This window comes from Cervus canadensis, chromosome X, assembly GCF_019320065.1.
Source record: "Cervus canadensis isolate Bull #8, Minnesota chromosome X, ASM1932006v1, whole genome shotgun sequence".
Classification (NCBI taxonomy): domain Eukaryota; kingdom Metazoa; phylum Chordata; class Mammalia; order Artiodactyla; family Cervidae; genus Cervus; species Cervus canadensis.
Window position 1 is genome coordinate 19,340,908 of NC_057419.1, and position 25,114 is coordinate 19,366,021.

At 40.8% G+C, this 25,114-nt stretch overlaps 1 protein-coding gene and 1 non-coding gene across 2 annotated transcripts in view; one reads left to right on the plus strand and one right to left on the minus strand.

Moving 5' to 3' along the window:
- The window catches only part of GRPR (gastrin releasing peptide receptor), a 341,414-nt gene that overhangs the window by 289,673 nt on the left and 26,627 nt on the right, over positions 1 to 25,114 (plus strand). Inside the window, exon 4 of the mRNA XM_043458548.1 lies at positions 12,591 to 13,013. Within this exon, the coding sequence (XP_043314483.1) occupies positions 12,591 to 13,013 (423 nt within the window). The remainder of the gene's footprint in view (positions 1 to 12,590; positions 13,014 to 25,114) is intronic.
- LOC122436125 lies at positions 20,318 to 20,421 on the minus strand. The gene has a single exon (XR_006267894.1). It is a non-coding gene; the product is annotated as a U6 spliceosomal RNA (small nuclear RNA).

Consider the following 25,114-nt stretch of genomic DNA (forward strand, 5'->3'; position numbering starts at 1 on the left):
TAATTGGAACTCCCATTCCCTGTTTATACATGTTCCCACATACAGATACTCTTGAAAGGACCCAGACCCTAGAGTGAGAATTTAAGGAGTGAATGGGTCCAGATTAGGCCCAGCAGCAGCTGAGTCTAAGGGAAACTTTAGCTCTGCTTTTTTTTTTTTAAATCTCCTTCTTTCTGAGAAAGTGTAGAAAGTGGTTTTCTTCCAGAGCGCAGTTTGTGATGCTTCTGGATTGTGTAGTAACAAAAGCTTCTCCTCACTCTTTTTCTGATGATTGTTTACAACTCAACAATTTTTTAAATGGAGGGTTTTAAAAAATTGTTGAGTTCTGCTCTCCTGACCGTTTAAAGTCACTGCATCTCAAACAAAATGCTTCAGAAGCCCATAAACACCATTGTTTGTTCTAAACTGCTCAGTTATTAACTGTCTATTCTTTTATTTTTTTTGGATGCTTGGCAACCAGGCTGTCTTTACTGTAGGCATAATGAGATGTCCCCCTTAAGTCAGCCTCACAACTGGGGGATTGGCAGTGGTGGGGGAGGTCTGCTCAATCTCTTCTCAAAGGCGGTCTCCCATACTTTCAGACCTTTGATTGAAGGAAGAGAATGTGCTTGGAGAGTTGATTCCAATAGTAGCAAACCCGAAGAACAAGACTGTTGTTAGTCATAATCATCAAAAAAAGAATTTGCAGAAGGAAGAGAAGTGGATGTTTTTTAATGACTCAAGTGAGGTCTTTCTCATCCCAGCAGTACAATTGAAACTTCATTTTCAAAGTTGGTGTCCTCACTGTGGGCAAAGGAATGCGGAAGTGGAATTGGTACTATTAGGAGAGTTGGGTATGTGAGAGGGGAGTGCAAAACACATGTATCAAGCCTTGCTCTGAGCCCACAAGTAGCCTCTTTGCCAGGAGATCAGAAATGGGGGCATGTTCACTGTTAAGAGTCACCCCAAAGCCTATCATTGTTTTCAGCAAAATGGTGCATAATTTGCTTCATGTTTCCGTGAAGATGTTTCATCTTGTTTACTAAAAGAGGAAGCACAGTTGAGGTCCTGTCACCGTTGGGAATCAGTGAGTTTCTTTTCTGTATTCTGCATCTTAAATTACTTTGATATTAAAGAAATGTGACTGTAGACATGAGACAGGAACTGAGCATCCTGTTTGTTTCCCTGAGGCAAAAACCCAAAAAACAGAGAAACAAAAACACAGGACACCATTGCCGAGGAAGAAATAGAAAGTACAGCTGCTGCCCTCTCCATGGTTTTTTTCCACTAGTTGTTCAGCTCCCTAATTATCCCTAGTTTTTACTTCCTTGTGTTTCAGCACACATTTCCCCTCTTTCCTATTTGTCTCTTTTACCTCCCATGAGAGCTCCGAGGTGTGACTGTCTCTCTGCTGCTACCCTTTGTCCCCCAAGAGGCATGTGGTGTAGTGGTTAAGCACCCAGTTACCAGAACACACTTATTAACTGTGTAAATTTAGGCCAGTTGCTCCCCCTCCCTACACCTCATTTCCTCATCTGTAAAAGGGATATTAATAGTGCTATATCATAGGGTGGGTGTAAGGACTCCATGAGGGAACACGTATAAAACATCTGGAGTCAGTGTTGGTTCTTTCTATTATTGTATCCTCTATCCTTGCCCCTTCCTATAGATCCTGCACTATTCACTATCTGGCAATTTAAAAGAAAAGGATGAGAAAACTTGCTAAGAGAAGTAGAAAGGTGAATGCTGATAGTAGCTTTCAAGCAGGGGGAAAGAGTGTTTAGTTGTCATTAAAGTATAGGAAGGTCCTTTCGAGAATTGTAGCATAAGGGTCTAAAACAATCATTTGAGCTGATATAACTCATACAGGAAGATAGGGAGATAGTCTTGATTTAAAAAAACCTAGGTTAGGACACCTTGTCTTAAAAAGAAATTTGGACTAAAAATTGATCTCGCATTTTTTACTTCTGTAGGACACAAGCAGAATTTAAAATATACTAATGTGGCCATGGAAAGGAATAAGAAAGAATGTGTGTGTGTGTGAGAGAGAGGGAGAGGGTAGTTTAAAAAAAAAGGAAATCGGTCCATTTCCCCACACTATCTAAGAGCCATTTTCCTAGACTGACAGTCCAATAGCCACTCTGAAATAATTCCCATCCCAAATCATGTGTACTCCATGCTGCTTCAATTTTGGGTCTCCAGATTAGGTGGAAAGAGATGAAATGCATGAATGGCCAGAATGATGCTGCCAGCCTCTGGGAAGCTCCCCTCTATGCCATCCAGCCAAGGTCTCAGAGATACATGTGTAGTTAATTGTTTGGCATTATTTATCATGTCAGTAATAAATTGCATTTTTTTATACTATTTAAAGTAGTGGAGAATTTAAAACACATACAAAATAGACTCACAACATGAATCCCCACCTACCCTCACCTTTCTTCAACAATCATCTACTTGGCCAATCCTGTTTCATTTTTGCCCCTGCTCACTTCTCCACTTTCCATATGATTTGGAAATCCTAGCTGTCATATCATTTCACCCATAACAATTTCAAAAGTTTCTCAGAAACAAAGGTTGGCATACTCTGGCCCATGGATCAACTTCCTGTTTCACAAATACATTTTGTTGTGACACAGTCTCCCCCATTCCTTTACCTGTTTTTTATTGACTCCTTTCCCAGAGACCTGATGGTCCACAAAGCCTAAAATATTTACTGTTTGGCCTTTTTAGAGAAAGCTGGCTGCCCCTGCTCTAAAAGATAAAGACTTTAAAAATGTATCTATAATACCATTATCACACCTCAGAAATGAACAATATACACAGTAACTTAAAATTGTTTAGGAATCTATACCTTTTAAATGTCTTCATATTTGTTATCTCATTTGAATCTCACAATAGCTCTCTGAGATAAAGATGGAAAGCCTTAATGCCATGTAAATCCTTTTTATACATGAAGAAAATTGTAAGCGCAGAGAATTTAAAAGTGCCTTTATGTAAGGTAGGCAGCTAATAAACAATTTGAGTGAGATATTGCCTCTGATATATTGTGGTAAGGCCAGGGGAAACTTGAATTCTGTGGTATGTGAATGATAAATGCCCTGTGTATTTCTCAGTTGTTCCATTTTGAGAGTATTTGACTTGAAGAACCTAGTATGGGATATATATTTCAGACATGACTTGGAGTTAATTTGAGGTGAGTCCGTTTCAAACAGTAAAAATAACAGTTTTTATGTTGAGTGAAAGTTCCCATGGAACCAGTCTCAGTTTGAAGTGCTATAGTGGCATCTAGAGAGAAATCTATGGGTAATCCTATTTCTTAGCATCTTCCTTAGAGAAGAACATGCTGTATTATTTCACAGCCCAAAGAAAAAGGGTGAAATGTGAGGTGTAGAGATTCACTTTAGTTACATGAGTGCTTAGAGTCTAGGGGTGCATTTCAGCTTTGTTTGTCCCATAAAACTGTCTGGATACAAAATAAAAGCCAGACTTTCTGATGAGAAGTCTGATGGCATTCTTACTGGTTTTGCCCATGAGATTATACTTCATCTTTGAGAAAATTCAAGAGAGAATATCAAAGTGGAAAATGGTCACAGAAAGTCCAAGCGAACTTCAGAAACTATAAGAAAATTAGTTTCCATTTCACATCACCCAAAACTCTCTATACAGTTAAAGGTCATCACCAAAACGGTGTCCAGATTGTTTAAACGGAAAGCTTGTTTATGTTTATAGACTTGCTTTCTTTAAAGAAGTTGCAAATGTTGTCCTAGTTAGGCAATTATCTCCTTGAGAGTAGGGACCATTGTTAATTTTTGTATTTCCAAGGTCTAGAACTGGGTGTGGTAGTGAATGGCACTTAATGTAAGTAGTTTTGCATGGTTACATAATGTCAACATCTTTACTTTGGGTGTGAATACAATCATATTTCTGGTAATTGAAAGGAATCTATCCCACCTAAAGAATCACTTTACAGTGGAGAATCTTGGCCAACACAGCCTTAACCAAGGGATCAAGATTAACAGGGCCACTGATATCACAGGAATATCAGCATTGGCTGAGTCATGGCCCTCAGTGATATCCAGGTCCTGATCCCTGGAACCTGTGACTATGTTATTTGACAAAAAGGACTTTGCAGATTCAGTTGAGATGGGGAGATTATTCTGGATTATCTAGGTGGGCTCAGTGTAATCACGAGAGTCTATAAGAGTGAGGCAAAAAAGATTTGCCTATGGAAGAAGGGAAGGTACTGTGATGATGTAAGCATAGATTGGAGTGATATGGCCACCAGCCAAGGAATGGTGGGAGCCTTTAGAGGCTTCAGAAGGAATCAAACCTGTAAAACTTATTTCAGACTTTCATCCTTCGGAATTATGAAAGAATACATTTCTGTTGTTTTAAGCAAATAAATTCATAGTAATTTGTTATAGGAGCAACTAATACATACTCCCTGGTATGATGTGATGAGAAGAGCACCTCACTTCTATGCTTTTTCTCCCCCAAATTCATATCCTTAGTCTCAAACTTAAACCCAAATGGAGGAATATTCTACAAAATTCCTGATCAGTACTCTTCAGAAGTGTCAAGGTTAGGAAAAACGGTACTGTCTGAGAAACTGTCACAGAAGAGAGGAAATTAAGGAATCGTGGTGTATAAATGCAGTGTGGTATCTTGAGTTGGGTCATGGAACAGAAAATGACTGACAGGAAAACTGGTGAAATCTAAATAAAGTCTGTAGTTTAGATAATAGTCTTGTGCCCATGGTAATTTCTTAGTTTTATAGATGTTAACAATAGAGGAAGCTTGGGGAAGGGTTTGTGGGAACTCTGTACTATGGTGGCAATTTTTCTATAAACCTAAAGTTACTTCAAAATAAAATGTTTAAAAAAAGAATTCATCCCAGCAACATGTTGGTTTGTGAGACATCTATTCGTGGATATAGGCATAACTTAGTGATGTGTTTCAGAGGGCCTGCAGTCTCACTGATTGGGTTCTCCCACAAGAGAGAAAGAGTTAGAAAGAGAGATGGCTGAGGGCAGAGGGGAAGGTGCCACTTTACATTGCCTTAGGTGCCACTGGGTGATACCGATGCCTCAAGTTGTTCTGAAGCATAGGCCAGAGGAAAACGCCCTGTATTTTATGGAGGAGGAATCTATGGCACAGAACAGTTCAGTGGCAAATAATGTTCTCTGAATTGATTTGACTTACCCGAGCTCACTTAGCAGATGGGAAAATGGGATATAAGTAATCTAATTTCCAGGTACATGGTGGCTAGTCAAGAAAGTTCAGCTTATTTATAATTTTTAAAAAATACATCTGTTTTATCCAGGTAAGAAAATTTGGTGGCACTGAATAACATGTGGATTCGTCTCCTTAACTTTTCTAGATTTGACCATACTTTGCTTCACACTCTGACTATTCAAGATTCAACCAGTTTATAGTACTTGCCTTTTCTGATATTCTTGTTCTGTTTTCTTTTGTCATTTTGGTGGTCCCCACCGCCACCCTGGCCCCTTCATCCATTCTACTTACCAGGTGTTATGTACTACTGTGTAATAAGCTACCATAAAGCAGTGGATTAAAACCAAAAACATTTGTTAACTTACAGTCTCTGTGGATCAAGAATTCAAGAGTGTTGAGACTGGATGGTTCTGGCTTAGAGTATCTCTTGAGATCATAGTCAAGAAGTTGGCTGAGCCTGCAGTCATCTGAAGGCTGGACTGGGGCTGGAGGAACCATTTCCAAAAAGACTCACGGAGCTGTGGGTGGGAGTCCTCCATTTTTCAGCCTGTGGTCCACTGAGTCTCCTCACAACATGGTGTCTGACTTCCTTCAGAGACAGCGCACAGAGGGAGCTGCAGTGTCCTTTGTCATCTAGTCTTGGAAGTTACACACTATCACTGCTGCCTCACTCTGTTTGTTAGAAGCCAGTCACTGAGTTCAGCTCACATTCAAGGGGAGGGAAACTTATCTCCACCTTTTGAAGCCAACAGTACCAGGAACTGGTGGAATATGTTAAAAACACCATGTGAGGTGTTCTGTCAGCCTTGGGTCTGACTGAGAGTCTGGTCTTCCACTTCCAGGCCTTCTCTGGGCATCAACCTGCAGCTTCATGTGGCTCAAAATGAAACTTGACTCTTTCTTTCAAAAGACTCCCCCCATCTCTCCTAAGTTGCCAAGCACCATGAAAAGTCACAGACTGTTAAGAAAAGAGAAGGGAACTTGAAGTGATCCCAGCATTACAGGATCTGGATATAGTCATCTGTCTCTTTTGTTCCTGCTGCAGCACTAAAATTTGACATCTCTGATTCTTCTCAAGCAAGGGTTGCTACAATCTTTTCAGCAGCTTCTCCATGGTGCTGCCGCAAATACATATTGCAGTCATGTTTGGTACCCACTAACTTTCAGCACATGACTTTTTCCTTAAAGCGTAACTTCACTTGATTCTTGGCGATTTCTCTATGCATTTAAACTGTTGTCATTCGACATCCTGGTTCTCAGACAGCCCTCTTAATTATTTACCTCTTTGCTTCCAGACTTCAGCAGTTGTTTCCGTTGGCTTTCTTCCTTCCCCTTATTCATATAGTGAACTCAGTATGCCTGAAACCGGATTCAGCATTTCCCTCCACAATTGCTTCCCCCTTGTTCTTGCTGAACTGAGTCACAAGCCTGAAAAACTCATCATCTTGGGCTTCTCCATTGCCTGTATTCCCTATATTTGTAATGGGATTCTGGCCCCCTGTCTTGTGACAAAAACAACTTGCCTGTCCTGCAGTCTGGGACAGTTCCCAGCCTTATCAGAGATATCAACAACCCCAAATCAGGGATTCTTCATCCAGCTTCCAGTTGGTCCACTGGCTGGTTTCATTCTGAACTTGAAATTCCAGCTTCCTATCTGTTCCCCCTTCCTGCCCTGGTTTCTTAACCTTTTCTGCCAGAGCTCCCTAACCACTACATCAACACTTTTCAGACTTTAGCGTGCATATGAGTCCTTGGGGAACTTCTTAAAATGCAAAATATGGGGACTTCCCTGGTGGTCCAGTGGCTAAGACTCTGAGCTCCCAACGCAGGAGGCCTGGATTCAATCCCTGCTCAGAGAACTAGATCCCACATGCTATAACTAAGAAGTTTGCACGCTGCAACTAGAGATACCATGTGCCAACTAAGACCAGTGCAGCCAAATATATAAATACATGTTTTAAATGCAGATTCTGATTAAGGAAATCTGGGGTAGTACCTGAATTTCTGCATTTCTCATAAGCTCTATGGTGATAACCAGGCTGCTGACTCAAGGCCCATACTTTGGGTATCAAGGGCCTGTAATAACAATCTCCTAAATCTGCTTCCTTGCTCAGCCTCTCCCTCCACAGAGGGAAGGCACAAGGACTGTCATGTTGCCATGATCTCTGGGATAGCAGAGAGTTGCAGTCCCTCTGGGACCTCATGAAAAATAGTGATTCTTGGGTTCCATCCCTGGATCTCTGATTCAATAGGTCTGAGGTATGGCCTCAGAATCTGCATTTTTAAGAATCACTCCAGGTAACCTTGATGAAATTTTTTTTTAGTAAAAGAGCCAGTGTTTTATAGCCTAAAGTCCAACCAGAAACCTAAAATGTCAAGTCTTCCCCAGCAGATCCAATCTCCTTTTTCTCATTTATTACTCCCCTGCACAGCTTTGTTCCAGACAGACTCTCTCTCAAACCCAAAGCATCCCTTTCTCTTTACTTGGGTTCCACCTACAAGTTCTACCACTCTATAATTAATTTACCTTTTCTGTGTACATTCATTGTCAGTCTACCAAGAATACCAGCTATTGGAAGATGCAGTGGTGTGCACATAGCTGGTGGAAAGAGACTTTGTCTCTACTCTCTTTGGTCCCATTGAATCCACCCATCCTACCAAATTCTACCAAGGAACTGTGCCTCTCCCTCATATTTAAAAAAAAACAAACAAAAACAGTTTTCTGGAAGAATGGAAAATGTGACTCTTTAGCCTGAAATAGAAGTGACACTCCTGCTCCAACACATAAGAAAGGACGCTGAGTCACACTCCTGTTCAGAAAGTGGAGTCCCTGAGGATGGGGACTTTGTATTATGTTTGTTCTGTCTCATTTTCATAAGCCATAGGCATCTCTTGCTCACCATTAAATAAAAAACTAAGCAAATTTTTAAGTATGTTTGGTGATCTGCCAGAAGGTGACACGTAATGGTCGGGATGGAGAGTCATTATAGCTAATTAGTTGAAATGATATCAAAATTTTCTAATGAGCTTTTTAAAACAACCTTGCTCCCAGAAAATATTAGGTGTTGGACTTTAGTATATCTTCACTTCTGAAATACTACCGGAACAGTCTATCGTGTTGTGGAACACTCAACACCAATAGCAGCCTTGAGAAGTCACTGCTAACTATAAGCTTATATGGGAAGAAACACTAAGGGCCCAGGTGGATTTAAGAGGTGAGGTTGGCCCAGCACATGGGATGTCTAAAGAAATCAAAGGAGACAACAACATCCAGGAGTCTTCTTTGTGAACCAAAATATGCCTTTCAGACCAAGCTTCTTTTTTTTTTTTCCTTTATTTATTTATTTTTTCAGTGGGTTTTGTCATACATTGATATGAATCAGCCATAGATTTACACGTATTCCCCATCCCAATCCCCCCTCCCACCTCCGTCTCCACCCGATTCCTCTGGGTCTTCCCAGTGCACCAGACCCGAGCACTTGTCTCATGCATCCCACCTGGGCTGGTGGTCTGTTTCACCATAGATAATATACATGCTGTTCTTTCGAAACATCCCACCCTCACCTTCTCCCACAGAGTCCAAAAGTCTGTTCTGTACTTCTGTGTCTCTTTTTCTGTTTTGCATATAGGGTTATCATTACCATCTTTCTAAATTCCATATATATGTGTTAGTATGCTGTAATGTTCTTTATCTTTCTGGCTTACTTCGCTCTGTATAATGGGCTCCAGTTTCATCCATCTCATTAGAACTGGTTCAAATGAATTCTTTTTAACAGCTGAGTAATATTCCGTGGTGTATATGTACCACAGCTTCCTTATCCATTCGTCTGCTGATGGGCATCTAGGTTGCTTCCATGTCCTGGCTATTATAAACAGTGCTGCGATGAACATTGGGGTGCACGTGTCTCTTTCAGATCTGGTTTCCTCAGTGTGTATGCCCAGAAGTGGGATTGCTGGGTCATATGGCAGTTAGAAATGCAAATCAAAACCACAATGAGGTACCATTACACGCCAGTCAGGATGGCTGCTATCCAAAAGTCTACAAGCAATAAATGCTGGAGAGGGTGTGGAGAAAAGGGAACCCTCTTACACTGTTGGTGGGAATGCAAACTAGTACAGCCGCTATGGAAAACAGTGTGGAGATTTCTCAGACCAAGCTTCTTAAAAAGAATCCAAGATCCATCACAATGTCACTCAAACCTGCCTCAGGGTGCTTTTCACACTGTTCTTTCCCCACCCCCTCTTCCAATCTAGATGGCCTTTTTGGACTTGGAATTGTCCCCTGCTCAGTGCCATGTTCTTTCCTTTAAGCCTCCATCCTAGGTGCATACTGTTTTCTCTGTTCAAAGGATTCTGCCAGACACTTAACCTTTAAGATCAAATGTCACTTTCTCTGGAGAAAAGGTAGTTGCTTTATTCTAGGGAGGGGATGGGGTCTAAATGTTGTGATTTTTTTTTAAGAAGCCGGAGTTTATTTCTATTTAAACAATACTCAGCTTTTAACTTTCAGAAAGTTAAAAGGCCCAAAGATGCTCAAGTTTAATATAAAAATATAGCCAGGGTCTGGCTATTGGTACCTTTGTTTCGAAATCCTCAGGATGAGCCAGGCAGTTCAATGCCTCACCAATTCTTCTAGTCCAAGAGTGGTGAATTTCTCTGAGTTTTGCCATAGTTCCTACAACGCTGTTCCTACAAGGTTGTCCTTCTAGTAATGAACAAAAACAACGCCAGAAGCAATCATTGTCATTGAGAGGAAGAAAGGTAAAGATCAGAGAAGAAAACCACCACAGGAATTTCAAGAAGCAGAATTGTTAATATGGTATAGAATGAACAGAAGCATTTGCAGTATCTACTGAAAACCCTTCTTGAGTTATTCTTTGAAACCAGGTCCTCTAAGTCTAAGCTTGAGTAATTGGGATCATGATGGATCTTACAATAACATGTGCATATGTGCTCAGTCGCTTAGTCATGTCTGACTGTGCGACCCCATGGACTGCAGCCCGCCAGGCTCCTCCATCCATGGGATTCTCCAGGCAAGAATACTGGAGTGAGTAGCCATTCCCTTCTCTAGGGGATCTTCCCGACCTAGGGATCGAACCCAAGTCTACCCATGTCTCCTGCATTACAGGTGGATTCTTTACCACTGAGCCATCTGGGAAACCCATAATAACATGTATCTTCATCTTATTTTTCTCAATCCCTTAGCTCTTACACAGTGCCTGGAAACTGACAAATGTTTGATGTCTTTCAAGTAGATGGAGGACTAGCTGATTCATATGTATGATAGGACCTTTTGCCTATTGATCTTGAGGTCAGTTGCTATTCTGACTTTATTGGGCTTTTCCAAAGTAAAATCACAATAACAGTCTCTTTCAATCACAGTGATAATAATAGTTATAATAATAGCAGCTGATATTACTTGAGCACTTACTAAGTGCCAAATTCTATGAAGTCTTAACATGGATAATTTCATTTAACTTCACAAATTATCCCCACTTTACAGATGGGAAACTTAAGAGACGCTTAAGACACCAAGTGACTAGTCTAACTTGCCAAGGTAATGAGTGAAGGAGCCAGGACTTAAGCACAGAGTCCATGTATAGCATTATTAACCTCTGTTGCCAAAAGCTCATCAATACCATTAGGCTCATGGTTGTTGACTGATTACTGGTGCTATTGATCTCCACTGAGAAGCTCTCCACACTCCGGGCATGTAGCATCAGATTCTACTACTGGCTGAGAGGAGCAAAAGCCCTTGGGTTTATAGAAGAAGCATGGCAGCCACCTTGGTTTTGTAACCTGTCTTTGGAAATTTCCATGACAACACACTTGGAGGCTTTCTTAGTGGGCCCTGGCATGGTGATGAGTGCAAGCTTCTTTATTCCTTATGAATCCTAAAAAACCAAACTTTTGGTGACAGTGCCTGCTAGTAACTGGCTTCCTGTGATGTATCTGGAAGAGCTGGCTGCACATAAGTCTTAAAGATTCACCCTTGTAATATATTTATGCATTGTTGCTAAAGATCAAAGTTGACATCTAATAGTACCTCCTCAATAAAGCCTTTCCTGGCACATGTTAACTCTAAGTTACTCTTTCCACTCCCCCAATCCTGAGTATGTTATCTGTAACTCCTTCACAGTTCATTTCCCACTCAGAGCTTATGAGGAAATTTGCTATAAAATGCAGCAAACATTAATTAAAAATTGCAAATAGCTGCATCAGAATGCCAATTCATGTATTTTTTAGATCCAATGAGAAAATACCCATTCTTCTGGAAAAGACTGCTTATCTGTGAGAGTTAAAAAAACAGCTGGCTTTTGATTTTTTTTCTCTCTGGTAAAGGGAACAGGAATGTCCTGGCTGATCTACAGGACAGAGCCTGTGTGTGTCCTGCTTTCTACTTTTCCCAGATGTCAGGTGCTGAAGGTTTAAGGCAGGAGTCCTGTGTGTTTGCCCTCAGAAACGATCCCCGTTCAAATAGGCAGCAGGAAGGCTGCATAGGACCACTCACATGTGGACGCCCTGCGCATCTGTGTGCCGTTTGATTCAGGGACAGACCTCATTTTATAGCAAGCTTAACATGTTAGATTCTAATGTATTGGAAAAGATGAGAGAATGGGCTGTGAATCTGGATATGGAAAATCTTTCTAGTATCAGAAGGATTTCCAGTGCTTTGCAGAGTGTCGGCAACACTTAGGAAATACCTACCAGAGGTGCTGTGTCTGAAAAGAGAAGCCCAAATTTACCTGCTAAAGTTGTCGACTAGGATCCGCAGACTGCTGTGCAAGTCTCATCTGGGCAGAGCAGGCAGCTGGGCAGTGAGTGAAGTGTCCAGCAGGGGGCTGGCATTGTCTGTCTGTAAGTAGCCCTGGTTCCTCTTCAGAGCCTCTGCTCAGCAGAGCTGCCGTTTGCTGGTGAAGTTGATGACGTATAAAGCATTCCCGCCTATAGCATTTGAGGCTTTTTCAGTGCAGTTTTTTTCTACCCACTTTAAACCTTCAGGTTCTAAATATCAGGAAAGACAGCAAATGCCGTGTGAAAATAGCAGGCCCAAAGTTCTTAGTAAACTGCAGCCAGGGAGACTCGGACTAGACTGGAGGTAAAAGGTGTTGGTACAGAGTGGGTCTGATTCTAAGCCTTTTGGGGGCTGAGTTTTTGTATTTGTTTTGTTAACTTACTCAATTTAGAGATGTAGTATACTGGTCATGTAAAGAGCAGAGCAGCACCAGCATCAAAATAGTGCCAGACAGTTTTGAATGCCACAGTATCTATATTTTTATTCAAGAAGATAAAGAGCCCAGCATAGATTCTGTCCTCATCTTTACCCAACTGCAAAGTCAAAAGTCAAGAAACAGCATCTCACGGCACTTTTTTAGGTGGGAAGGAATCCAGAGGATGGCTCTGAGTGACTGTTTGCTTCTGAACTTGGAAGTGGACCGTTCCGTGCACTGCAACAATAGTGTGGAGCTCCCCGTGAATGACGACTGGTTCCATCCAGCGATCCTCTATGTCATCCCTGCAGTTTATGGAGTCATCATTCTGATAGGCCTCGTTGGCAACATCACCCTGATCAAGATCTTCTGTACTGTGAAGTCCATGCGAAACGTGCCGAACCTGTTCATCTCCAGCCTGGCTTTGGGAGACCTGCTCCTCCTGGTAACCTGTGCGCCCGTGGATGCCAGCAGGTACCTGGCTGACAAATGGCTGTTTGGCAGGATTGGCTGCAAACTGATCCCCTTTATCCAGCTTACCTCGGTAGGGGTGTCTGTCTTCACACTCACGGCTCTCTCGGCAGACAGGTAAGTCCTGGAGGACAGTGACATTCTCTCCGAGGGTGGTAGATGCCTCAGTAGATGAGCTACCACATTGGAAGAGATGGGGCTGTTTGTGCACAGGGAAGTTCTTCTCAAACTCCAGTTCCCTTCCGGGCATGTTTCTATGCTAGGGATTACTTCTTGAGTTTGATATATTGGTTTAAGAAAGAAAAGTCAGTGCATGGTGGGGGAAAAGGGGGAAAAAAATCTCTGGGAATAAGATTGAGGTGCATTTTCTGGAGACAATTGATTTAGCCTTGCCTCTTCCTAACTTCTTGTTCCCTGCAAAATTAATTGACTGGTGAGGAAAAAAAAAAAAAAATCACACCTAATAGAGTTTAAACCCCAGGCAAATGTTTCTTGGAAGCAAAGTCTTCAAAGAACAGAAAAGTCCCACTGCATTTCCTCATTAAATGTTCTTTCAGAAATAACCAAGAGGAGAAAATAAGCAGCATTTCCTTGAAATCCATTCTCTTCAGACAGTTTAATGTTTCTCACAGCTGATGTTGTATTTGGTTCTCTGGAACTGAACAGTTTGTGTGCTGGTTTTTCTAAATATCTCTTAAGTGAAATCAAGCATTATTAGGATTTTTTTTTTTTCATGAGAAAGCTCCATTCAAAGTTGATTTCAGATTTTAGTATATTTATTGACATACTTCCATATGTAATACCTTTAGGGCTTTTTTTTGGCGGGGGAGTGGGTAGGGAATCCAGTACAATGTTTTATTCTGGGAAATATACATACTTGTGAACTGCATTTCTTGTGTGAACATAGTGCTTAAAAATTCACATTTATCCATTCTTAAACATTCATATTCATTCTTTAAGCATTTATCAGATGTCTGTCACATAAAAAACCCTTGCTTGAAATAACCAGTCAGGAAATATCTGCAGGTTCACATAAATTGCTGAGCACATCTTATATACTTCTGGGCTCTAGAACTTGGGCACAGTAATGGGTAGGCTCCAGACACATAGTTGACCATATGGTCAAATTAAGAAAAACTGGTGCAAGGAACCAGAAATAATCAATTTTTATTTTAAAGTCTACTGTATGTTGTGGTGTTAAAGATACATAGCGATGTAAGAGTGTACCGAGAAAGGCATAGAAGCAGCTCTTGAAAATGTAGACCCTGAAGAAAATGTCCCACATTTTAATACGTATGGTGCTGGATTCTCACTTTGTAGAGGAACAAACAGTCCCCAGGTGATCTGGCTTTGTGAAGCAATGGACAAATAAAGATAGTGCTATCAGTATTTGTAGACATGTGTTTATACTTAGCTGCCTGAAGTACACTGCTCAGTACACACAACTTTTTCACAGACTGAAAAACAATAGCCCAAGAATGAGGTTTACACATGGCACCCACTGGACAGGGTTTTCACTTCCCACCACTCATCGTCAGCTTGCTGTAACCCTGAACATGTGCCCCCCAGGGCCTCATGACCACAGGCAGTCTCACTGATGGGCCAGGGAAGGCAAACTGTGGAGTGGCATCAGGTCAGTGGCTTGTTACCAGTGGCCAAGGGTACCTCAGGATGACGATCATTTTCATGATGGGAAGTGAGATGAGATTTTGGTTTCTGGGTTGGTGAATGCAGTGCTACAGATAGTGTTTCCTGTCTTCCTAGGGTGGAATCGGGAATGGGGGGAGAGGAAAGTGAGGGCGTGCAACAAAAGATACAGCTGCAGGGAACTCTTCTCCAGAGTTTCAAAGCAGACCAAATTCACCATCAACAGAAAGGCTCTCTCAAAAGCTGGGCTGCGCCGTTAAGTTTACAGTTACTGCATGTCTTTTCCAAATTCAGAAATTACTTGTAAGCTTACATATAACTAACTTTTTGTGTTTTGCTAAGGCTTACAAAAACTGACAGATTACCTACAGCACAAGTAGTGCTTGTGACCAACTTCAACAAGAATCAGTATTGAGCTACTTAAAATGTATGACTGTACTTATCTGTGTATCTCATCTTTAACATATATATATGGAATCTAGAAAAATGGTACACATGAACCTATCTCCAGGGCAGGAATAGAGACAGAGACATAGAACGGACATGTGGACACAGGGTGGGAAAGGGGACCGTGGGATGAATTGGGAAAATAGGAGTGACATATATGCACTACCATGTGTATAACAGATAGGTAGTGGGAACCTGCTATAAAGCAGACGAAGCTCAGCTCAGTACTCTGTGATAACCTGGAAGGGTGGGGAAGGAGGGAGGTCCAACAAAGAGGGAATATATGTATACATATAGCTGATTCACTTCATTGTACAGCAGAAACTAATATAGCATTGTAAAGCAATTATACTCCAATAAAAAAATAAAAAAGAAAAGCTATTTGAGTTTTATAACAACCTCTTAAGGTTGGCAAGGAAATATACATACACACACAGTATCTATATTTTTTCTTGTCAACAAAGTTAATCTATACAGTAAACTGAACAAGTATGGAGCTCAATATTTTTCATATATTCTGTATAACAATATAACCACCACTCATATAGAGATATAGAACAATTCCAGCACCCTAGGAGTTTCTTTTATGTCCCTTTACAGTTAATCCTCACCCTCGAAGACAGGCAATCATTATTCTGAGTTCAATTACCATGTATTATTTTTGCCAGTTCTTTAATCTTATGTAAATAGAATCATACTTCTTAATGCGTATCAATTATGTCAGGAATAGTCATCCACATTGGTGCAGATAGCAATGGTTTATTCTTTTCAGTTGTTGTGTAGTGTTCCATTGTATGAATATACCTCAATTAATTTATTCACTTTAATACTGATGGATATTGGATTGTTTCCAGTTCGGGATTGATAATAACCTGCTCTGAGTATTCTTATTCATGCCTGTTGGGCAATATAAGTGAGTATATGCCTGAGAGAGGAATTGCTGGATCATTGGGGGCAGGTATTTCGTAAATATTGTCAAAGAGTTTTCCAAAGTGGTAGTCTGTATCTGACGGGTTGGTTAAAGGGTGAACCAGAAGACCCTCCAAACTGGGTAATCACTGCAGTCACTGGGAGCTTAAAAATATGCAGATTCTTAGTTCCCATCATAAATCTCCTGACTCAGCATGGATGCTTATCAGCCCACTTTGGGTTGACCAGATATGCAAGTACTCATCCCAGCCTCCCTTCTTCAGCTTTCCCTCCCCAAGTGAATTTGTCTTTCTTTATATGAAAAGCAAAGCATTTTTTCTGGAAACGTTTATAGTGGGGCATGAAAGGGAGACTTCAAGGCAGTCCCAGGATTCTGCGTTTCACACCACTGACCAACTGCAGATTTACATTCAAGCCCCTTCCCTATTGGTCCTGCTCCCCCACCATGCTGTCTTCCCCTCCTCACATACATTGACATGCTCATACATGGTTGTTACACTGACAGGTTCCTGGCTCTGCTTCCTTGCTCATGCTGTATCACTCCCATTCTCCAGAATGCTTTCTCCTTTCCTAATTAGAAGACCCTTCTCCCCATCTCATGTGATGCATGAAAGTGGAATAGGCATCAAGAGCCCTACATTTTCGTTTCCTACCATTACTACACATATAAAGGAATTGGACCAAGTCCCTTAACTCTCTGACCTTAGTTGGATCATCTCTAGTATAATAGGCTTGAGCTAGATTATTTCTAAGGTCCTTCCAAATTTTAATCATGATTTTTATCTGTCATCTTGCCCATCACTTGGATTCTGGCTCAAGCCTGCATCTTAAAGCCCTAAGTTGGACTGTTCTAGCCCAGATTTTTGACCCTCTTCTAAACATGAGGCTTATTATCTGAGACATGAATTATCTCGTGATGCCTTTCATCTTACTGTTTTGTTTTTTTTTTCATCTTACTGTTTTGAAGCATTAGTCATTTGTCATTTTTTAGTCTCTCATCTATTCGTTACTTTGACTTTGTAAACAACATACTATTAAGAGTGTTAAGTATGATTAATCATCTGAAAGCATACTCTTAAAAACATGTCACTCCATCACCTATTTCTTCTCTATTCCTCTCTATTAAGCTCTCGTTATTTGGGCAAATGAGAGAAAATCTACTCTTTGTGAATCGGGAAATCACAAAGGGATACAGTGGGTAGTTGGGTAGATGGATGGATGAATGGAAAGACAGATGGATGGACAGATGAGTGGATAGGCAGATGGATAGACAGATGATTGGAGAGATAGGTGAATGGTTGGGATGGATGGATATATTTTTTACATACTGATCTTTCCTACAAGATGTCCATCTCTGTACTAGGTGCCTCAGTATTATATAAATGAATTTTTAAACCTAACAGGAAAAGGGTAAGGAGAGTTTGTGTTTTCTTTTCTAGCATAAGTGCAAAGAATAAAGCTGAATTTAAGGTTAATAGCATTTATATTATATGCCCAAGTTATATTGTTTCTGCTTCAGTATTGTTACTCAGTTTTATTTCCACTAGAATGGGGCTGACAGAATAAATCCCAAGGACTGATGTGCCCCACCGTAATGTGATCCTTCTTTGATTCCATGGAAAAGACCTTTTCTAAGTTTTTCCCACCCTTGTGATTTGGAATGTGTAAGTGCAAGCTTTTTGAAGTGCAGATTCTTTTAAATCATTGCAAGGAATTTATGAGCTAATGTAGATAATGTAGTTTTCAGCCTTTCTTGCCATCTAGAGCTGCAAAGCCAACATGGGAGCCACTAACCACATGTGGTTATTTAGATTTAATTTTTTATTATTGTTTTTTTAGCTGTGCCACATGGCTTGTGGGATCTCAGTTCCCCAACCAGGGATTGAACCTGGGCCACAGCAGTGAAAGCCTGGAATCCTAACCACTAGGCCATCAGGGAACTCTCAAGATTTGATTTAAATAAAACTAAAAATTCAATCCCTAGTCAAACCAGCCACTGTCAAGTGCTCAGTGCCACATGTGATTCTACTGGACAACACAGATACAAAACATTTTGATCATTGGAGAAAGTTCTGTTGGACAAAAACACAGAGGAGCATTCGCTGTGTGCCTTGGGGTCCAGATCTCTTTCCCAGGATTCATGTTAGCTGCTCTCGTTCATTGAGGGTATCAGGAATTCCTCAGGCATATATCAAATGCCTCCAAGCTGCATGGGCTCTTCCTGTCTATAAAATATCTTCTATTGGAAGATACTCAAAGATGAAGAGGAAAGAATACAGGCAACCCAATACAATCACCAGTCACAGGCTTGGGGAATTCAGGCATCCCACTGATGAGGTTTTGAGACTTTCTGAAGAATACCTATGGGATTCACTTCCCTGGTATGTGCTGTGAACTTCTGTCTGATCCTTCCATTCTCTTTTGCCAGGTCCTCTTCCATCTACCAGCCTATCTTTTTACCTTATCTCAAAACTCACCAAAGCAAACACTGCTCTAGCTACACTCTTATCACCTCCTACACCTGCCACCTGACCTCTCTGCTCTTTAACTTCACTTCCCCTTCCCTGATGACTAGGCTCTTCCCTCCGTCTAGCCAAATGCTACCAGTCTTTCAAGGCACAATTCAAGCCCTTCTCTTTTATGAAGCATTCCCCTTTTGCTTTCATTGATTTTGTTTTTCCCCCTTCCTCAGAGGCTTTTGCCTGTACTGCTCATTAAATATTGAATTTATCCTACCTTGTATTACTGGGTCCTTATTTTTATTATTATTAATTTATTTTTTTATTGAAGGATAATTGCTTTACAGAAATTTGCTGTTTTCTGCCAAACCTCAACATGAATCAGCCATAGGCATACATATATCCCCTCCCTTTTGAACCTCCCTCCCATCTCCCTCCCCATCCCACCCCTCTAGGTGGATACAGAGCCCCTGTTTGAGTTTCTTGAGCCAGACAGCAAATTCCTGTGGTCCATCTGTTTTACATATGGTAATGTAAGTTTCCATGTTACTCATGATGTGTTTTTTACTTCCTTCGTCCTATGGGAAGTTCCATGGGATCTATACCTGCTATAACACCAAGGCCCACCTTCCATCTAATAAGAGGATAGTACCTACAGCTTGGTTGATGTTTGAGCAGTGACACGACAATAAAGTGCAGCAGCTACAAGTTCATACCCTTATAAATGGTGTTCTGAGGCTCAGTTTCCAACACTGGGGGAATTTCCACACATCCAAAAAGCAATTCTCAGAACACCACCAGAATTCAACTCAATTCTGACACGAACAAACCAGAGACAGTGTTGGATTCCACACATTGACGGTTCAGTCCTATAAGACTGTACCACCCGCCACTCCCATTTTGGATGCCAGTCACAAACCTGTACTTCTGACCAACTGCCTAAAAATCAGAGGTCCCCATGACACCCTGTCCTCAGGTCCCATTAATTGGCTAGAATGACTCACAGAACTTGGAAAGACATGTTATTTACTAAATCACCAGTTTATTGTAAAAGGATGTCATACTTTTATCCTCAGGAACAGCCAGGTGGAAGAGATACAGAGAGCAAGGTATGAAGAAAGGGATCTTCCATGCCCTCTCCAGGCACCACAAACCCTGCATCTCCGCGTGTTCTCTAACCCAAGAACTCTCTGACTCAGAGAGTTCCTGTCCTTTTTTAAAAAGGTATTTATTTTTAATTGGAGGATAATTGCTTTACAACACTGTGTTGGTTTCTGCCATACAACACAGTGAATCAGCCGTGAGTATACATATGTCCTCGCCCCCTTGAACCCCCCCACCCCCCACCCCATCCCATACCTCCAGGTTGTCAGAATATCAGATTGAGCTCCCTGCATCACACAGCAAATTCCCATTAGCTGTCTATTTTACATATGGTAATGTACATGTTTCAGGGCTACCCTCTCAATTTGTCCCACCCTCTCCTTCTCTCGTTGTGTCCACAAGTGTGTTCTCTATGTTTGCATCTCTATTCCTGCCCTGCAAATAGGTTCATCATTACCATCTTTCTAGGTTTCATATATATGCGTTAATATACAATATTTGTTTTTCTCTTTCTGACTTACTTCACTCTATATATCAGGCTTTTTAAGTTCATCCACCTCACTAGAACTGGCTCAAATTCGTTCCTTTTTATGACTGAGTAATATTCTATTGTACCAAATTTATGTATCCATTCATCTGTCGACAGACATCTAGGTTGCTTCCATGTCCTAGCTATTGTAAATAGTGCTGCAATAAACATGGGGATACATGTATCATTTTGAATTCTGGTTTTCTTAGGCTATATGCCCAGTAGAGGGATTGTTAGGTCATATGGTATTTTTATTTCTAGTTTTTTAAGGAATCTCCATACTGTTCTCCATAGTGGTTTCATCAAAAAATATGGAACACTTCATGAATTCACATATCATCCTTGGGCAGGAGCCATGCTAATCTCTGTATTGTTCTAATTTTAGTATATATGCTGCTTAAGTGAGCACTGTCCTTTTGGATTTTTATGCAGGCTTCATTACACAGGCATGATTGATTAAACCATTGACCACTGACAGCTGATTCAACATACAGCTTCTCTCCAGAGGTGTAGAGCTGGGACTGAAAGTTCCAGCCTTCTAATCAAGCCTAGAATCACTTGGAAACCAGCCCGCATCCTTAGCTGCTTTCCAAAAGTCATCTTATTAACATAACAAAAGACGCCTTTATCACTCTCAACACACTTAGGAAATTCCAAGGGTTTTAGGAGTGTTAGCCAGGGACTAGAGGAAAACCAAATGCATATGAGAAATATATTTTGGTTGTCTGAATGACCAAATATGTATTTCTTATAAATCACAATATCTTACCTTGTTTGACACAGAGACCAAAAGAGGTGCTGGAATTTGGCCTTGTCACAACAAATTCAAAGTAGAAGCACACTAGAACCCTGCTTTCCACATTCCAGGTCCCAGTGCCTTCAGGGAAACTGAAAAAACTATCAAGACAAAGTCTGACTCCATTTCCCTTCTCTGGACAGTGGGAGTTACTGATCTCAAACCCTGCTATTCTGAGGGAAGATGTCCTGAGTGATTCCAAGTTGGTCCCCTTCTGAGGGGATCACCCCAGTGATTACAGAACTCCTCTACTGTTCTAGAGGCCCAGCGTCACTGGTTCCCAGGGGATTGGCCGTTTCTCAAAAGGGAGGACAATTTAATCTCTTGTAAGCATCTTTCCTAGAAAGTCTCTCTTGGAGGAGTTTACATGAGTCACCAGTCCAAAACTTCTATAGAGTATGATTTTTCTGAAGCATATGCTGCCTCTCCTGAAGGAAACTCGGTTCGTGTCTCCCCACAGTGAGGGATCTGTCACAGCTGCTGGCTGTGGGAGTGCTCAGAGGGCAGCTGCAAGGGAAGAGTGTGTGTGTGTTGAGGGGGGTGGTTCCCAGCAAGACTCTTTGAGTTGGAGTGCTGTGGAGATAAGGGCAGCGAAGAACTCTGACCTTGTCTCTCACACATTATCTTTTAAAGTCGTAGACCTTTATATGATTAATTATCATTTCTGGCAACTTAAAATGCATGGAGGCAAAAAAAAAAAAAGGCGCATACTTAATCATGAAACGTAGAGTATAGACTGAAAGGGCTCCCTGGTGAGGTTTTTTGAACTGTGCTTGTCAATACCGCCCTTTGAAAATAGACTAAATTTGCATTTTTGCACTTGTAAATCCTCCTGGTGTGTGGGGTTTGCATAAATTCTCTCTTAATTAAACACATGGTTTGCAGAATAAAAGAAAAATTTTTTCTCCATTCCTTTTTCTACTTCCCTGTAGTAGATCAAGGGATCTTGTTTATTACAATCATCTTTGAAATTCTGATTATTAAGTATTATATTAATATCTGGTATTTGCTGCGACATGAAGTGATTTGCCTAGGAACCAGTAAGAGATTGCAGATTCATTTTACATATTAAATGTCACCTTCTGTAGGAGGTCTTCATCGATCACTCAGTCTAAAGGAATGACTAACACTTTATTCCATCGTCCAGTTTCTTCTTTCAGGTTGATTGAGGTGTAGCTTATATACAGTAAAATTTTAAGTGTGCATTCTATGAATTTTGACAAACTTACACAGTCATATAACCACCACCAGCACAATCACCTGCTTCCCAGGTGGTGCTAGTGGTAAAGAACCTGCCTGCCAATGCAGAAGATATAAGAAATGCAAGTTTGATCCCTGGATCAGGAAGATCCCCTGGAGGAGGGCATGGCAACCCACTCCAGTATTCTTGCCTGGAGAATCCCATGGACAGAGGAGCCTGGCGGGCTACAGTCCATAGGGTCGCAGAGTCGAACATGACTGAAGTGACTTAGCACGCATGCACAGCACAATCAAGATATAGAACATTTCCATCAGCCCCCAATTCTTTTATGTCCCTTTGTAGTCTATACTCTTCCTCCACCCAGGAGGGGATTTTTTTCCCCAGATCCAACCTTTGTTTAGTTTATAACCTCCCTTACACACTAAGTTGTTCTTACAGAAAATAAAGCTCCTAGAAAAAGGAAAGAAAGAAAACAAAGCTCCTGGCAGCCACTGATCTTTTCCAAAATATCATATGAAAGACATCATACAGTGTGTAAGCTGTTTGAGTCTGGCTTCTTTCAATTCATGTTGTTGCATGTATCAGTAATCTCTTCCTTTCTATTGCTGAGTAGTAGTCCATTGTGTGACTAGACTGCAGTTTGTTTATTCATTCTTCAGTTAATGGGTATTAGATTTGTTTTCAGTTTGGGGTGATTATAAATCAAGCTGTCACAAACATTCACATACAGTTTTTGTATGGATGTATATCTTCATTTTTCTTGGGTAAATATCATCCACTATTTTTTTTTTCGAGAATTATTTTGTTCATTTATTGGTTTACTTGCTTACTCTCTGTCTCCTATCACTAGAATATAAGCTCAAAAAAAGGGGGGGTCGTGGAGACTGTGGCATTCATTAGTATACTATCTGACACTAGGACAGTCTCTAGCCTGTAGTAGATGCTCGATAAGTGTTTGCTGACTACTTGAATAAATGGATGCATGAAGGAAGGGACAAAGGAATGAATGAATTCTGGTAGGTTCTACTGTCCATGTTCCTGCAAATGGCAAATTTTCACATTTTTATGTCTAAGTAGTATTTTATTATATATACATATACCATATCTTATTTTGAAAAAAAACTTAAGCTTTTTATTTTGTATTGGAGTATAACTGATTAACAGTGCTGTGGTAGCTTCAGGTGAAGAGCGAAGGGACTCTGCCATATGTCTACATGTATCTACTCTCCCTCAAATACTCTCCCAACCAGGCTGCCACATAACATTGAGCAGAGTTCCCTGTGCTGTACAGTAGGTCTTTGTTGGTTCTCCAGTTTAAATATAGCAGTGTGTATGTCACCTTCCCGAAGTCCCTAACTGTCCCTTCCTCCTGGCAACTGTAAGTTCATTTTCTAAGTCTGTGAGTCTTTCTGTTTTGTAAGTAACTTCATTTTTATCATTTCTTTTTAGACTCCACATATAAAGGATGTCATACGATATTTCTCCTTCTCTGTCTGACTTACTTCATTCAGTGTTACGCTCTCTAGGTCCATCCATGTTGCTGCAGATGGCATTATTTCATTCCTTTTAATGGCTGAGTAGTATTCCCTTGTATATATGTACATCTTTATCCCTTCCTCTATCAATGGACATTTAGGTTGCTTCTGTGTCTTGGCTATTGTAACCAGTGCTGCAGTGAACACTGGGGTGCATGTATCCTTTCAGATCATATTTTTCTCTGAATCATGTTTACATCATCCCTTAACTACATACACAAAAATAAGCTCAAAGTGGATTAAAGACCTAAATGTGAGATGAGACACTATAAAATTGCTAGAGGAAAACATAGGCAGAACACTCTATGACATAAATCACAGCGACATATTTTTTGATCCATCTCCCAGAATAATGGAAATAAAAACAAAAATAAACAAATAAGACCTACTTAATCTCAAAAGCTTTTGCAAAGCAAAGGAAATAATAAACAAAATGAAAAGACAACACACAGATTGGGAGAAAATATTTGCAAATGATGTGACAGATAAGGGATTATTCTCCAAAATTTCAGTTCAGTTCACTCGCTCAGTCGTGTCCGACTCTTTGTGACCCCATGAACCGCAGCACGCCAGGCCTCCCTGTCCATCACCAACTCCCAGAGTTTACTCAAACTCATGCCCATCGAGTCAGTGATGCCATCCAGCCATCTCATCCTCTGTCATCCCCTTCTCCCGCCTTCAATCTTTCCCAGCATCAGGGTCTTTTCCAATGAATCAGTCCTTCCCATTAGGTGGCCAAGTATTGGAGTTTCAGCTTCAACATCAGTCCTTCCAATGAACATCCAGGACTAATCTCCTTTAGGATGGACTGGATGGATCTCCTTGCAGTCCAAGGGACTCTCAAGAGTCTTCTCCAACACCACAGTTCAAAAGCATCAATTCTTTGGCACTCAGCTTAATTTATAGTCCAACTCTCACATCCATACATGACTACTGGAAAAACCATAGCTTTGACTAGATGGACCTTTGCTGTCAAAGTAATGTCTCTACTTTTTAATATGCTGTCTAGGTTGGTCATAACTTTTCTTACAAAGAGCAAGCATCTTTTAATTTCATAGCTGCAGTCACCATCTGCAATGATTCTGGAGCCCAAAAAAATAAAGTCTGTCACTGTTTCCACTGTTTCACCATCTATTTGCCATGAAGTGATGGGACCAGATGCCATGATCTTACTTTTCTGAATGTTGAGCTTTAAGCCAACTTTTTCACTCTCCTCTTTCACTTTCATCAAGAGGCTTTTTAGTTCTTCTTCACTTTCTGCCATAAGTGGAAAGTGAAGGGTGGTGTCATCTGCATATCTGAGGTTATTGATATTTCTCCTGGAAATCTTGATTCCAGATTGTGCTTCATCCAGCCCAGCATTTCTCATGATGTGCTCTGCATAAAAGTTAAATAAGCAGGGTGACAATATAGAGCCTTGAGGTACTCCTTTCCCAGTTTGGTACCAGTCTGTTGTTCCATGTCCAGTTCTAACTTTTGCTTCCTGACCTGTATACAGATTTCTCAAGAGGCAGGTAAGGTGGTCTGATATTCCCATCTCTTTCAGAATTTTCCACAGTTTATTGTGGTT